This window comes from Neolamprologus multifasciatus, chromosome 22 (assembly GCF_963576455.1).
Source record: "Neolamprologus multifasciatus chromosome 22, fNeoMul1.2, whole genome shotgun sequence".
Classification (NCBI taxonomy): domain Eukaryota; kingdom Metazoa; phylum Chordata; class Actinopteri; order Cichliformes; family Cichlidae; genus Neolamprologus; species Neolamprologus multifasciatus.
The window spans coordinates 26839049-26854986 of NC_140459.1; the positions used below are offsets into that span (position 1 = coordinate 26839049).

Sequence of the window (15938 nt, forward strand, 5' to 3'; positions counted from 1 at the left end):
TGCTCATTATTGACCCTGTGCACGAGAAAATGCTAACTTCCTGGTTTGAGACTGGATGTGGGGTTGTACATTTCCGGTAGCTTTACTTTGCGGTCAATCGCTACTGCGAAGATATTCTCCAAAATCATGTCCAAAACTCGAATACGGAAAGATCGCGTTAAGTTACAAAGAGCAGAAGGTGGGAACACTCACCACTGTTGTGTCATAAAAAATCTAATGATCAATTTTGACATTTAAAGAGTTTAGATCGATCAGTTGTTTACATCACTCAACACAAGCAGAACTGCAGCAGAAGACACATCGTCCACATTCAGAAGCACATCTCTGTATAGTGACTGGTCTCATGATTTAAACAGGCAAATGTTCAGCATTCAAACTACAGGTGAAGAATAGTCAAACCAGATGTTTCCCCCGTTATGTCGATATCCGCTAGTCAAGTACACACCTACACAGCATGTTAACAAACCGTGAAAAAAGCCACACACAAAATGAATGATTGCTGGTAAGGGTTTCTATACATTAGTATTTACGAAGGGTATGTTGTGACTTACCTTCAAAATTACAGCGGTGCCTCACTATAACACGGTTCACCTTTCACCTCGCTGTTTCGCAGATTTTTTAGGGCAAGTTTGCAGGCTTTTTATTTTTTACGTTACATTGTGTCCTGCGTCCTGATCGCTGCAGACGATCTCCTCCGTGACGTCTCTCCTGTACAGTACAGAATCGCTGCATCGATCGCTAGCAGTGTGACTCTGAAGTGCAGTACTGTATGTCCACGAAACGTTTTGCACCGTCAAAAAATAAAATTGGCTACTTGATTTCACCTATCGCTGGTTATTTTTAGAACATAACACCCGCGATAAACAAGGGACAGCTGAGAAATATAACAATTGAATCCCTTTTCTCTTTTGCTCTGAGGCGCAGGGAAAAATATCGACAAGTCGATGAACATCATTTACAGATATATTGGGTAAATGCCCGAGACATCTATAGAAATGTAAATCGCCGCTTGATTCATTCATTTGCTTAACTTGTTTTGGACCGTAAACAGGGCGCGAATAGGACACCGGAAACAAAGCTCCCCACAGGAGTTTCTGCACCAGAAGTAGCATATGCTAACGTGCACATAGTCAATTTGGGATGTCCCAGCTAAAACGGGACAGTTGGCAACCCGAGTGGTTACCAGAGGTTGCTGGCAGTCATCAAGTTAGCTGCAGAGAGGTACGTACTAAAAACCTCGTGCTGCTTTGGTCACTACGTAACAATCTCTGACAATGTTTTGTTCAGACAACATCATGTTATCCGCAAATACGTACAAGGCTAAAAAGCACCGGACTCCATTGCTAACATTAGCATGCTAAATTATATGCAATACTGCTAGCATATTCATGTTCACATTGTAGGTAAATCTGTCTAGAACTTCTTTATACCTTTAAATATTTTCTGATTAATACAATGCTACAATGATGGTTTTCATCAGGACACCAACTAATAGTTTGGAACCTACTGGCAAAGTTTAAGAATCGTTAGGACTAGTTGTTATTACAGAAAGCTTGTGACTGGTGCCTGCACCTTCACCAATACAGATACAGATTTGGGGGCAGGGATAGCTCAGTAGGTAGAGTGGTCCCCCCATGATCGGAAGGGCAGGGGTTCAAATCCACTGAATGGTACCCCTGAGCAAGGTACTGTCCCTACACCCTGCACCCCAGTGTGCCTGCTTAGTGGCTGCCCACTGCTTCACTGAGTGAATCGGTTAAATGCAGAGAGAGTAATTTCCCCATGGGGATCAATAAAGTATACATTATTATTATACCCCTTACCTAAATTTACAAAATTTCACGTCTGGGCCAAAGTTTTGGTATAATCAGGTAAAAACTATGTTTGAGATTCTAAAATGATGGATAATCAGAAGTCTCTTTGTCACTAAGTAGATCAAAGGCAACCAAAGAATCAAGTAAAACAGCATTAAATTTCATAAGTTTGAAGTCAACAGCCTACAGCCAAATTCAGATCATCAAACTCTATGTATGCATGTGTTTATATATGAATTTATGTATGAAATTTCAGAGCAATCGATCTGCAGTAGACTGACTGGCCTCCATTTTCATAAACAGAGTCATGCTCACACGGCTACAAGTTCAGCTTTAATCTTGAGCAAATTAAACTTTGACAACTTGCTGTAGTTTGTTTATTATCATTTACACACTTCCTCCCAGCTCTCTAAAAATCTCTTGAGGTCTGGCTACCAGACGCAGAAATCGTTGGGCTGTTAAAGGTAAGGCAAGCTCCGTCTCAGTTGCCGTGTTCACGCATGCTTATCCCATGGAGCTCCCTGTGAGAGTCCGACTACATGTTTCCTTGACTGTTTGTGTAGCAGTTTGGAGAAAATTCTGACAGCTAATCCACTGAGGATTAGCTGTCCTCACTGGCTGTTTCCCTAGCTGCATTTATACCTCGCCTCTTTAATCATTCTGACAGATGCATTTCTTCCAATTGAACTTATAACCAAGGACTTCACTTATTTGTTCCAGCACTTCCTTAATGACCAAGTACTATGTCTTGTTTACCCACAAATATTTAGCAGGTGTGTCAAGCTATTTGCCATTTCATGCTCAAGTAAATACCAAGAAGTTGTTCCCAGTTATGCAAAAGTAATTACAAAATATCATAGGAGAGAAATATTGGTGAGGAGAAATAAATAAAAAGCATGCTCATCATCAGTATATCATGTATATATCGAATATATCATGACATTATTGAAAAGGCGGCACTTCCATTTTACCACCTGGCTCTCAGCAGCATCTATTAGAGCTCAACTCATCCAAGGTAACAGAGATCTCCATTTTTGAGACTATAGGGCAAAGGGAAACCTTTGTCAGATTCACAGCTGGCGGGACGTGACTAATGCACAGGTGCAGGCTCATGGGAAAACTGCTCAGGGAGGCAAAAAAAGGGAGGCACATAGCTTGAACAAATAAGTGTTTTTGTGTAGCTGATGGAACACAGACAACACACAAGCTGTTTTGTGTGTGATTGAGAAAGATACCGAAACATACACAGAGGGAGATCTACAGCAACTGAAACCGAGAAAGTGCAATACACCGACCGGAGATAAAGTATGCATTTATTCTGCACGTCTCTAGACAAATTTGAGTCAACATCTTATCATCCACATCTTACTTCTCTTCCAAGAATGTGAAAAGAAAGACCAAAGTATCACCATCGTTAAACTTTTGATATTTTTTTTTAATGAAACAAGTACCCTGACCCCTAGATATAGAAATTTACAGTAACCTGAATGAAAAAGATTCAAAAACAGTTCATACATAACAACTACTACAAAGGTCATATTCAGGCACTTGAAACCATATACAGTCCTTGTTTGTCATGCTACACAAAGAATGTCTTTGGTCCTTTTCCCTCCCAGTCAGGTCAGCTGAAACCACAGTCAGAACAAAAAAAATGACAAAAAAAAAAGTTTGGTTTCGTAACCAGTATTTACATTTCATTAAGACCCGAGCCTACATCAGACACAAACTGAAAAAGTTCATATATAAAGCCTTCATATTTTTCCATATACATCCACATTGGTTATGAAATACCAGAACAAAAAGGTATAATTATAATGGCTCATATTAGATTTCTTTTTTTTTTTTTTACAGCAGTGTTAATTGATATAACTTAGTGGAATATTTTTGATACAAGAGTTGGCAAAACAACAAAGTTGGGGGTCAAAATAACAAAGCTACATTGTTACAGGGATACCAAGCACATGACACCCTAAAATCCCAATGCATCAGCATCCATCATGTTCTAGCTTCAAGAGCTCCATCGCTGTTATAACTATACATTACTGAAACTTGTTTTATGTCTTCAGCTGTCGCATTTCTAACACAATTCAGTCGATTTGCTAACATTTTCCACTTGCAGCAGGTTTAGATGCTTGAGCATATGTAAATTTGTGCAACTGGCTTTCTTATCATCACTTGTTTAAAAAAAAATCGTTTAATAAAATGACATTAGTGAGAATCATTCAACACAACAGGAAACATGTGTAAACAGAACAATAAGGTAGTGAATTGGGCTGTACTGTAAATATGCAGATGATCAGACAGCAAGACAGAAGATTCTTTTATGCACTGGGTCAATAACAAATTAAACTTTGTGTAGTTGCTAATAGCTGTGTGACCTATTAATTGAATGTTTAGGGCACAAAAGTTTTTAGATGAAAATGCCCTGAGCAATAAGTTGGCAGTTAGATTCCTTCCAGTCTGGCCAAACCTTTGTACATGTCATTTGCCTCCCTCCTTTCCTTACAATCTTCACTTTCCCTACCAAATTATCCTTTAAAAATTCAAAACAAATCACAGGCACACATTGAAAATATAATTTCCTGTTTTGAAACGCAAGTTCATCTAACAAAAGACCTATTCCGTGAAGGCAGCAGAGCCAGAAACTTAAGATGTACAGCTCACAGACCCGGTAAATAGCTTCACACTGAGAAGAATGGATTGTCTTCTACAGCCAAGGCTGTTCGACACAACACTGACCCCTTACAGTGAACGTTTCGGTTAATGAATGTTCTGCTTACATCAAAGTAAAGGTTCAAAAAAGAAAAGGAAACATAAACTTTCCACACAGTGATAAAAGACACTGCTCAGCTGCAAGGCAGCCATGTTTGATAAGAGTTACTGCACGTAGCCATGGGTGACTGAACTTGCGCCACGTAGTAATTGCTGAAGTTGACGTCTCTGACGTAGGGAGCAGGCTGGTAGTAGCAGGTGATGTTGGACAGAGCGGGGATGGCATTCTGTTCGGCCATTACACGCAACGCCAGGGCAGAAATAAGAGCCAGCGTTTGCCGGCGCTCGTGTCCCATCAGACACACAGTGCTTTCATCCACCACTTGTCTCAGAGTCACCAGATACTCATAGCGCTTGTCCTCCATGCCCGCAAAGTGGTTCTGCAGATATCCCTCCAGCTTTCTCTGCTGCTCGTTTATGTCGGGGAAGTCGATGAAGAAGCGTGAGCACATGTAGCGCTGCATCTGTTTCATCTGAGTCGCGGAAGATGGATGGAAACCGCGCACCAGCAGGTGGCAGTACTTGAGCAGGCCGCCGCCCCGGATCTCTTCTGGACTGCGGGTGGCGATGGTCTTGGAGCGGAGGTGATCCAGAGCTTCCTCAAAGTCTCCATACATACTCTCTCCCTGGACTGTAGGGTGGAAGGTCTCGGACATGGCTGTTTCCGAGCAGCGGTCGAACAGCAGCAATGAGTCCAGAGTAATCTGGAAGGAGTCGACGCTGAACTCGAACTGCCTTCTCAGCGTGTCCACAAACTTCAGTTCCACGTTTTTGCCAGTGTTGTTGGAAAGTGAGATGAGGCTCCAGCGATCTGTCTCGTTGCAAACTTTCACCAGCTTCTGAACATACGCCTCCTTTAGGGCGAGGGCTGTGATTCGGTCTCTGCATACCCCATCGGGCAAGAAGTCCACCAGGCAGTCCAGCACCACGTCCTTCACCAGCCGGAAGGTTTTGTCATCAGTCAAACTCAAGCCAAAGATCAGGTCCAGGTCTTTGTAGCCAAGGCCGTTGTCCTCATGAAGTACGTGGCTGGCTGCTGAACCATTCAGCTTAACATCACGTACCGTCACGCCGTGCTCCTCCAGTCGAGCCCTGACCACCTGAAAGTAAAGACACAGAGAAAAGACACAAAATGAGAGACTAAACACTTTATTAGGTTTATTGTGAAAGTAGAACGCACAATAAAGCATAAATTTGTAATTGAGTTTGATTAAGTTTAAGTATATATTTGTTTAATCTTTCCTTGCATAATAAAGTAGTTGCTGTGTTTTATTATTGTTTAGGGCTTACATGAAGAACACATCTCTGGAGTGAACGAAACGCTGCAGCTTTTTTAAAGAGCAACTGGCACTTAAGTGACTACTTATTGGTGTAGTCTCTCACTCAAAGAGATGACCTCCATTTACATTATAAAGTGAGAGACCAGCGACAGCATAAGCAAGAGCACCCACAAACCTCCCTCTGGCAACGGAGCTCTCTATAAGTAGACGGGCCAAAGCCAGATTGCCAGGTGACTGCGAATGCTTTTCCCCACTGCACCATAAATTCCACTTAACAAGTGAAAGATCCCAGATTCAGTCCCAGGACGAGATACCAGTCCCCTGAGGGGCTGTGTTAGAAAGTTTATCTGGTGTAAAAATCAGCCAAATCAAATACGTGGAGCTACTCACTGTGGTGACCTCTAGTGAATAAAGCGGGATTTATGGTTCAGCAGGGGTAACACATTTACAGTCCTCAGGCAGTCTGAGGACGGTCCGTCTACCCATAGAGAGCTTTTTTGGTGATGGAGGCAGTGTACGAAATATATGCCACAACCAGTGTGTGGGCTACTCTTGCTTGGGGTGTTGTTAGTCTATCAGCCAGCTGCAGACACAAGCAGAGTTACAATATACAAGTAACAAGAATCGAAACCGAGTAAAACCAACGTTTTTTTTCCCATTCCTGGTGAACTCCGCTGTGACCCCTAACCCTATTCCAACCCACCTGTCAACTAATGTATCTTCAACAGGCACATAGGTCATGCACATCCAGCGACGCACTGTTAGGATTTTGGAGAACAAAATAGGAGCACATCTAAAAACCCTTCTCCGCTCACTGTGCAACTAGAACCGTGTACGCGGACAGACATTTGTGGCACCATAAATTACGCTTCAGGGAGCAGCTGACTGTAGCTTTTTTTTTATCTCAAAAAGCTGCTCCACAGAGATAAGATATGGAAAAGATGCAGCATGTCTGTGCTCGACGGGTGTAAGTGACTCATAAAAGGAACTTTTGAGCTGTGAACTTTTAAACTTATGAATGTGGACCAAATTGAGAAAGGCATTCATAAGGTTATCGGAACACACTGTACAGATGTACTGCCGTGGTTCTTGGGAAAATTACAGAACTACAGACAGTTAAGATCTTTGTGCTTCCTGTTTGTTACATCACTCAAATCACACTCAGGGGGTGGGGGTGGGGGGGCAACTAACAAGGCCAAGTCTGAAGAAATCCAAAGCACAGCTGTTCACAATTCATTAAAATGCTCTCACTATGTTATGGGAATCTGATGTTACTGTTCAACGGTGTGATGTCTCTTCACTGAATGCGTAGAGACAAGCAATGCCTATCCAGTCAGGTAATCCTATATACTGAAGGAGAGTATAACCATAATGCTACGTTTAACCTGCAAAAAATACAGGGCACACATACTGAATGCAAAAATATTACTCTAAGCCTTAAGCTGAACTCTAACCCTGGACAAGAATATTAGAATATATCAGAATATGTCATTTTTGGTTTTATTAAACTTTTCTCCCATATTTGGTCATTCAGGGAACAAATAAAAAAAATGATTCTGACACATCGAAAAGTCGTTGGTTTTGTTTTTTATTCCTAGCTACTATTTTCACTAGAACTATAAATTAGTCGATCAGAGAGACAAAACACTTTAAAACCCTTAACTAGCTACACACACAGTCTAATCCAACCCAGAGTGAATTTAATAATCCTCAAAGATTTCTAAAACTCAGATTTCCACATGCATTTTGTGGTTTGTTCCACCTAATTCCAAGTGAATTAGGTTAAGTTGTGTCCTGAAGCCATTGTTTAATGACCACATCTGGTAATCAGCACATTAGCTAGAGATAGATCACACAAGAAGAACTGGATGAGTAAACTTGTTACTACTCCACCTAAAACCCCATATTGGTGTTTTCATAGACTTGTTTATTTATATTAAACAAACTAAATAAAATTATTTAAAAAAGAAAGCTAATTTCAGTTACTGCCTCATTCACAGGCAATTACCACAGCCAGTAGTTCTGGATGCTTGATTTTTACACCAGATGACTTTCTAACCCAACACTGGAGGATTTGTGTCTCCTCCCAGAATCAAACCAGGAATCTTTTGCTTATTACTTAAATGTGTAAACTACTAAACTATGGAGCCACTAAATATGTAATGATTATACCAAAGCAATCTAACATACAGTATCATGCACTGTGCTTAATACACAGACAATGAAATGCTACATGTCCTGACAACTGAATGGTAGTTTCTTAAAACCTTTTAAACTACAGATTCTGAAACAAAGCAACATATTGCTAATAATTCAATCAGTTTGACCACAAATCCAGTATACTTTCTAGTTTTCTGTTACCTAAACCTAAATGAAACAACAAGCAAACACTTCAAAAGCAGCCAAATATATATAGTATATTGTGCTATTAAATGAACTAAAGAAACCCCATTACTCCAAAATCTAATGAGAAAAGGAAAGATATTTTTGCAGAGAGAAATTATGCAGGATTTCAGTCCAGTGGACAAGACTGCAGAGATTTTTTTAACCTATCCAAGGGAAACCCACAGAAAGTATTTTCACTGACCTCACACTTAAACAGTTGGTTTGAGTTAACAGCACACTATAATGTGTTTGTTTGGGAGTCCCAAAAGTAGTGTACGGGGAAGTACAGCTGTGCTAGCCCCACAGAATGCATCCTTTACCACTCATAAAACAGGATGGTACATTTCCCAAATGACTCACCAGCACCTGATGAGAGCCTAACACTTACAGTGATGTAAAAACACATTACAAAAAGAATTGCAAACACACCAGACTGTCTGGTGTTGACAACGCCTTGGCGACAGTCTTTCCACTTTCCTTCTGGCATCTTAATAGTTTCCTTGACTATTTCATTTAAGCTGTGGACAAAGTGTGTTTTTATTATAGCTGTTTGAAATGACCCAGCCAGTTGCCAGCACATAGTCCCCTGGACGCCAATGAGAGCTCTGGGCAGTGAGACAGATTATCCCTGTGCCAAGTAAATGGCGACATCAAATGAGGAGTTATGAGTCCCTGACCTTCAAATCCACTCCAAGACTAACCCAGCCAGTCAGTAGTACAGTAGCTTGGCAGACAGCGGAGGATGCTGATGATGGTTTTACTTCTGACTTAAAATGCTTCCTCAAATTTCTTATGCACGGGTGCTCATTTCACTTGTGCTCTTAGACAAGAATGGGTTGTGTGCTGAAACATGATGCTCTTGTGATAAAAGTTTTCAAAGAAGGATTCAGTTTCAAGGATTCACTTAAGTTTTAATGTCTCAGTCCACTCAAACTTTATTTGATAGGAATATATCCAAGGGACCAATTTGGGGGGACGTTTGCTGTATTAGATGTCTGTGCCAACCATGTAAGGTTAAACTGGTGAGAACCACTCTAGTGTATGTGGATTTATTAGTAAAAACCAGTCTTACTAACCCCACAAGCATCTGACTTACCTCATATAAAATCACAAATTAAAAGACTCGGATACAGCACTGGAACAGAATCGTAATAGTTTAGGTGTAAGCATGTAAACTGTTTAGTATGAAAACTTGAGGTGGAAAAACTAGTAATTAAAACTTATACACCCGCAGCTCTTTAATTTTTTAAATTTCATTATGTTTAACACTTAGTTTGTTTGTTTTTTGCCAACTGTATTTTATAACAAGCTGACCTTGCCTGTGGCATTGTAATTATTTTTGCTGCTTTAAATATAGTTATACTTAAAAGTAGTCTGTGTATTTGTATTTTAACTCTAAAATCAAGCAAACCAAAACAATAATACCAAGAAACTTTGGTCTTTGAACTCCTGAGTGTTTTTTTTTTTTTTTTTAGATAACGTGATAACTTGATCCAACCTCGATCCAACCTAGCTACCAAGTCTGAGCAGCATACACCTGAGTTCACTTTCTGGGATGCAGTAGAGTACAGCCGATGTGTAGAGTACACTAGCTGTAGCAACTAACCCTGTTGGCCATGAATGGAACCATAACCATGTTATCAGCTAATCCAGAACTCACTGACTTCTTCCTGTGGTTTGTATTCACACATTTTGGTTAACTTGTAGTTTTCTCGTGTCAAAAGAAGCCAAACTACAGGAAAAAGCTACAAGTTTACAAACACAGCTGATTCAGACCAGAGTAAATGAATTATAGGTTTCAAAAGATAGATTCACTTTATAAAATTTTAATTTGTACCATAAGATGGTTTGATGTAACCTTTACTGTACCAGGTAATTCACTGAGAATGCATCATATTTACAAATACAACCTAGAAAAAGGCATTGGGTGATGAACAAGTTATTATAAAGTTTGCAGTGAGTAATGACAGAGAGTACCCTTAAACATTTTTAATGTATGGGTTTTAAAATGTAAAAATAAAATCTACACCTTGTGTGTTCCAGATATAGCTATTGCCCTGTCCACAAAAGAAACGATGGGAAGTTTTAGTTTGCAAACTTTCAATTTGAAATTAAAATGAGCAGACAGAAAACTCCAACTCATGAATGGAAAGCCCAGCCAAAGAGATACCATCAACACTAAAAAAAACATTCAGCCTAGAAATGAATGTTCCCAGGTTACCTCCTCTACGAGAACTGGGAGCATGCGGTGTCTTCATGTTGCTCGGTCCCAACAATAGCCTACTGAGGAGTTGGTTTACAGTCTGGCAAGGGCAACAGCGGCTCAGGCGACTGCTCTCCATTTACCACAGTAACACTTTGTCATGCCCAACCCTCAAGCCCACTGTTATTACAGGCACTAATCCCATCCTCATATTCTGCTTCAAACCCAGGCCATTCGCTACTGTCTGGAGAGTGGAGTAATGTTTCAAGGTTTCATGAAAAATAAGAACCCATACCTCTGCCTCCACGTATGAACCCATTCAACAATTTACGTATCTATGATGCATGCGTCCTGTAATCTGCGTTTTTCATCATGTGATATGATGCTCCTCGGTATGTAGTACACTGGGTGTGTGTAGGTTTAGTCTGCTGAGAGGGATATCACAGGATCTGGCTTTGAGCTGTCAACGTTCACAAAAGTGTGAGTAATGGCAAAAGTTTTCCTTCACTGCTCCCAGGGTTCACTCACAACCAGACCACAAACAGATGTTATTTTAATGTGCATATTAGACAAATACACTGTTAAGAGATTGTCCTGTGACCCTTTGGGACTGTGATCCATCAGTTACTTCGCCCAGTATGACAGAACAAAATACTAGTGTGGCTACAAAATCACTTAGGGGGATGACTTTGTCTGGTGGGAAGGTTGAAAAAGTGGCAAACTAGTGGTTTTGAATGTTGCAGCCTATTTACTATGAAACACCCCGCATTACTGTCAACCATTTGATAGTGGCTTAAATCTCAAAACTTTTTCCACCTCCAACCACACTGCCACTGGTTTCCATTCATGGCCACATGGTATAAAAATCAACTTGCAGACATTAAGTCTTTCAACAGGGAGCATTGTGTTGCTTCATTTTTTTTGTCACAATATCTGCATGGTCATACAGAACACAATTTCAAATCAGTCTACACTTATAGATGCAGTGCCTTCATGGTTTCCACCAGAAAGGTTAATCCTGACAGGTTCAGCTGCCACAGAGAAGGTGGTTTCAGGGATTTACTGTTGCACTCAATTGATATATTTCTGTAAATGAGCTGTTTCATCTGCGAGTGACAGATCAAACAGTGAAGCTGTTAGCCAACTTTATAGCTTCTACCAGCAGACATCTTAACATTTCACATTTGGCCAAAAAAATGATAGACCTCACACTCACAGTGGATAAGATCAGCTAAGCTGCTATAGCATTTGCCAGGTTCTTCCATACTGTTTGAACTCCGTAAAGATTTGAGCTGGATGTGTGTGACTTCTTAACTACACATTTAAACATTGTTGTTCTTACTTGAAATCCTAATCTGCTCAATTAGTTTTTATTTTATTAACAGCAGCAATAGCAGCTATGTGTTGGTTCAAAGATGTTATGACGCCACCTCCCACTGCTACATTAAGTCCTTTCCCAGATTTTCTTAAACACATTTCCAGAAACCGTGGCTCCACTTCTCAAAACTCAAAACACAAACTACACATCTAGTGTAAAATGAAACACACCACTCAAAACCATCTTATCAAAACTTATTTCTTCCACGAAACAAAACAATACACACTGTTGACATATTTATGTCAACTGAACTAACAAGAGAATTTTTAGAATTGCTTTCCGCTGCCTCCTCCGCCTCTCGCTCTGCCTCTTCTTCTATAAAACACCTGTATACGTCACTTGAAGCCTCTTTCACACAATGACACATGATCGAATTTTGTCAACTGCACAGTTTCTTCTTTAGTCACCTTTTCCACTCACTATGTGTTTATACACCTCTTTGTATTATTTATTAGTTATTATTGATCACTGTCTTCATCCACTCACCCCAACCACTTTCGAAAGATGGTTGCGTCTCTCTGAGCCTGTTTATGCCAGAGGTTATTAGGGAGTTTGACCTTGCCACTGTCACCAAAGCGCTTGCACATACATAAAATTGAACTGAATCGAACTGAATTAACTGGGACTCAGCGTGTTGCATTTTGTAAGCCAGTGTTCCTCTGTCAACAATGTGTGAAAATTCATGCAAACTGCATTCAGAGATTTGCAAAACTGACAGTGGAATAGTGCTCAGAGTTTAGCTGGACGGAGGCACGTTGTTTGTAGATGAGCTTCATGTTTTCAGAATTGTGACATCAATGAGTGATGTCACAATTGCTACATCCATCTTTTACATACAGTCTATAGTTTTAGTAAGTTAAAAAAAAACTTTACTGGTGTTTTGGGTTAAGCAGTATTGAGTATGTCAATGTCTCAGCACTCAAACACAATAGATAATGAATATTCTGGATAAGAAATTTTCTTAAGAATTTAATCCGAAAGTTCCACAAAAAGAATGCAGTAAGAAAAAAGGGTTAAGGTCCCCTATGACTAGAGGACTATATAATGGAAAAAAGGCATTACAGGGGAGAGATTACACTGGTAGGCCTCTTTGATTATAGGGGTCTTTGAAGTGTGTGTGTGTGTGTGTGTGTGTGTGTGTGTGTGTAAGGGTCTTCCCTCCCCCATATGAACACTGTAGAAAATATTAATCAATCAAGCAACGTATGAACCAGGATTACAGGCTATTAATGTCCGGAAAAACTGCAGCCCACGCAAATCCCCACACGTTCCAATTCTAGTAAATATACTGTGGTGTGGTCATTATCTCACAGAAACTGTGAAAAAGGGACTTGCGGAGGAGAAGCACTAGTGAGCTAGTGGAAAACTGCAGTCACAGTGTCAGATCATCTCCACTAATGTGTCTGAGAGTAAGTGATCAAGTATCTTTTAAAGCCACAAATCCTAATTACTGCAGAAAAACAGCAGAATGTGGAGCAAACAGAATATTTATTATATAATATGTAGGCCTGATTTTGATTAGCTTGTTTAGAAGTTATGTTACTGTGTACCTTTGGAGCAAGTGAAATCTCATTGACTCCACAGTCACTGAAAAATAAATATACTGCACTCACCCACTGTCAGCAGACTACTGTAAACTGCTATTTTCTAATTACTAAAAATTTTATTACCAAGATGGCATATGACACAGTTGTGAGCTACAGTGGTGGAATATCTTTATATATGCAGAGCATTAAAATTGCCTTTCACCCAAAAAGGTAACACACCTTGTGTCAAATTAATCAAAATAATTTATTTATTATTATTTTATTAACCTTTATTTAACCAGGAAAATCCCATTGAGATTAAAAACCTCTTTTTCAAGGGTAACAGTTGTAAATAACAGTTTTTTTTATTAATTTATTTCCTTTTTCTCTCTGTTTGTTGAGAATAGGGCGATACGGGGATACATGAAACTAAGAGAAGATGTACTTTTCCCTCTTCTCTGTCACTTCTGCTTCAGTGCGTTTTATTAGATAGCAAAACGACTATGAGAGAGTTAGTGAGAGGGGTCTCACCTGAACGATCTGCCGGGGCTGCACGGACAGCGTGGGGAAGTTTCCTCGGCCGTGGATCGGTACGCTCTCTCCAAGGATGGAGTCCAAACGCCGAACCTGATCCCATGACAGCACGCTCACCCGCCGACTCTGCTCCGAGACATCACCGGAGGACATGACGACCGGAGGCAACGGGACGTCCAGAGAAAGTGTTGTTGCACTGTTAGAACAACTTGAAGCAATTCTCCTCACACGAGGAAGAGCCGGTGATGTTAGGGCGACAGTGGGTGTGAAAAGCTCCCAGTGCGTCTCCCTCTCTCACTCTCTGTCTGTTCTTGTGGAAAAACTTTCAGAAAGCTCCAAAATGTGTTAACTCTTTTAGAACATCGCACATTCCCAGAACAAAACTTCCTGCGCCTGCGTCGCTCTCTGTCTCCACTGACTGTCTGTGCACTTTAGAGCCTCCTCTGGACTCGCCCGAGGTTTTAACCGAGCAGGGATTAACGGGCGCCACCCCATTGGCTGCCCAGAGCCTTAATAATGCTTCAGCATACAGACTGCACTCCGTTTGCGCACAGACCCACACACACCTACTTCCCTTGCGTCACATGGCATGTTCAATGACTGTAGGAAGTATAGTAATTACTATGTGCAAGTAAAAAAAAACACAAGCTTGAACTGCTCACGTCAGGCTTCAAGACTTTACCCAAACTGCATACAGTACCTCATCTCACACTGGTCTGTTTAATAGGAAGGAGAAAAGACAAAGGAAGTTTACTTCAAATGCATTTTGCAAAAATAAATATATGCGCAACTAAAATGTATGGAAACAAATCATAATATTATCATATTCAAATTCAGTGTTTTTAATGGAGTAAGCTGAAAGTTCATTATAAAAAAAATAACAGACTTCCTTTTTGATTTGATACTGTGAAGCTTAAACAATTAAAAACAGTAACATTAGCAATCATAACATGCTTCTATAAAGCCAAAGTCCTGAGTTATTTTCAAAAGAAAAGAAAAGAAAAGGAAACTTCTTGAGCTGGTGTTAAAAGATGAACAAATGCTTCACATCACAACATTTGTCTGGCCTTTTCCTCTAGGACTGTTTTCTGAATATTCCGCTGTTAGTAGACTAGCATCATTTATCCCTCATGCGACTGTATGTAAACAGTGGGATTAAAGTTTGGTTGGGTTTAGATACAATGACAGAATGACAGAATTGCATTTCAGGAAAGATAATTAATTTTTTGTTAAAATAACTACTTTGCTAAGGTTAGAGAAACATTGTTACACAGTTATAAAGCCATTGTTACGCCTTAAATAGCAACGGCAATGATCTCTTAAATGATAGCCAAACGTTTTGGAGGTCCATGCATCTACCCCAAACTATTTTCTTTGTATTATTGCCTTCCTTCTTTTCTTTCAGACATCTAGAAAACAAAGAAAAAACTTTGACATTCAAACTGACATTCAAAACTTCTAAAACATGTATTCTATATTGATTCCAAGTATATGCACACATTTACATGGCAATCTGTCTGAAAGTTAAGCTAATAGCATTTCATCTTAAAATGCTCCCCCAAGTCATCCTTGTCAAAGAAGAGATCAGAGCCCCTTTGCTAGCCCTCCTTTGTTCCCGGACAGAAACTTGTCATCTGTTTTGTTTTTATTTTCTGTAATTGGTGTTGCAAGAAGGTGTTGCTTTTAACTGGAACCACTACATTAGAATTCAGAATTAGAGGAAATGTGAAAAGAGTTTTGCTCAGTGGAAGACATGACCATTTTTTACTCCACGCTCAAAGGAAAATGACCTAATTCGTTTTGGTGATACCATTATGTACAACATAAGGTCATGATGAAGAGTCACACATTTCTGGATGTTTTGGTTGACCAACATTGACCCCTGTGGGAGGACGCAAAGGGATTTGTGACCTTAATTTGCTTTGTCGTTGTTTCATTTTCTTAAGAGCAATTTGTGTGTCTCCTACCATGACAGAAAAAACACAGGAAAGCCCCAGTGTCATTTTAAAGCAGAATGACAACATGGAAAAATATTGCCATGATTTG

General features: G+C 40.0%; 1 protein-coding gene across 1 annotated transcript; it reads right to left on the minus strand.

Annotated features, from left to right (window-relative positions):
• Positions 1 to 657: 657 nt before the first annotated feature.
• On the minus strand, positions 658 to 14371 carry tent5bb (terminal nucleotidyltransferase 5Bb). The gene is made up of 2 exons (XM_085148827.1): positions 13890 to 14371; positions 658 to 5686 (listed from the first exon to the last, which is right to left on the minus strand). The coding sequence occupies exons 1-2, from the start codon at positions 14043 to 14045 to the stop codon at positions 4661 to 4663; spliced, it is 1182 nt and encodes a 393-aa protein (XP_085004953.1). The 5' UTR covers positions 14046 to 14371; the 3' UTR covers positions 658 to 4660.
• Positions 14372 to 15938: the final 1567 nt, after the last annotated feature.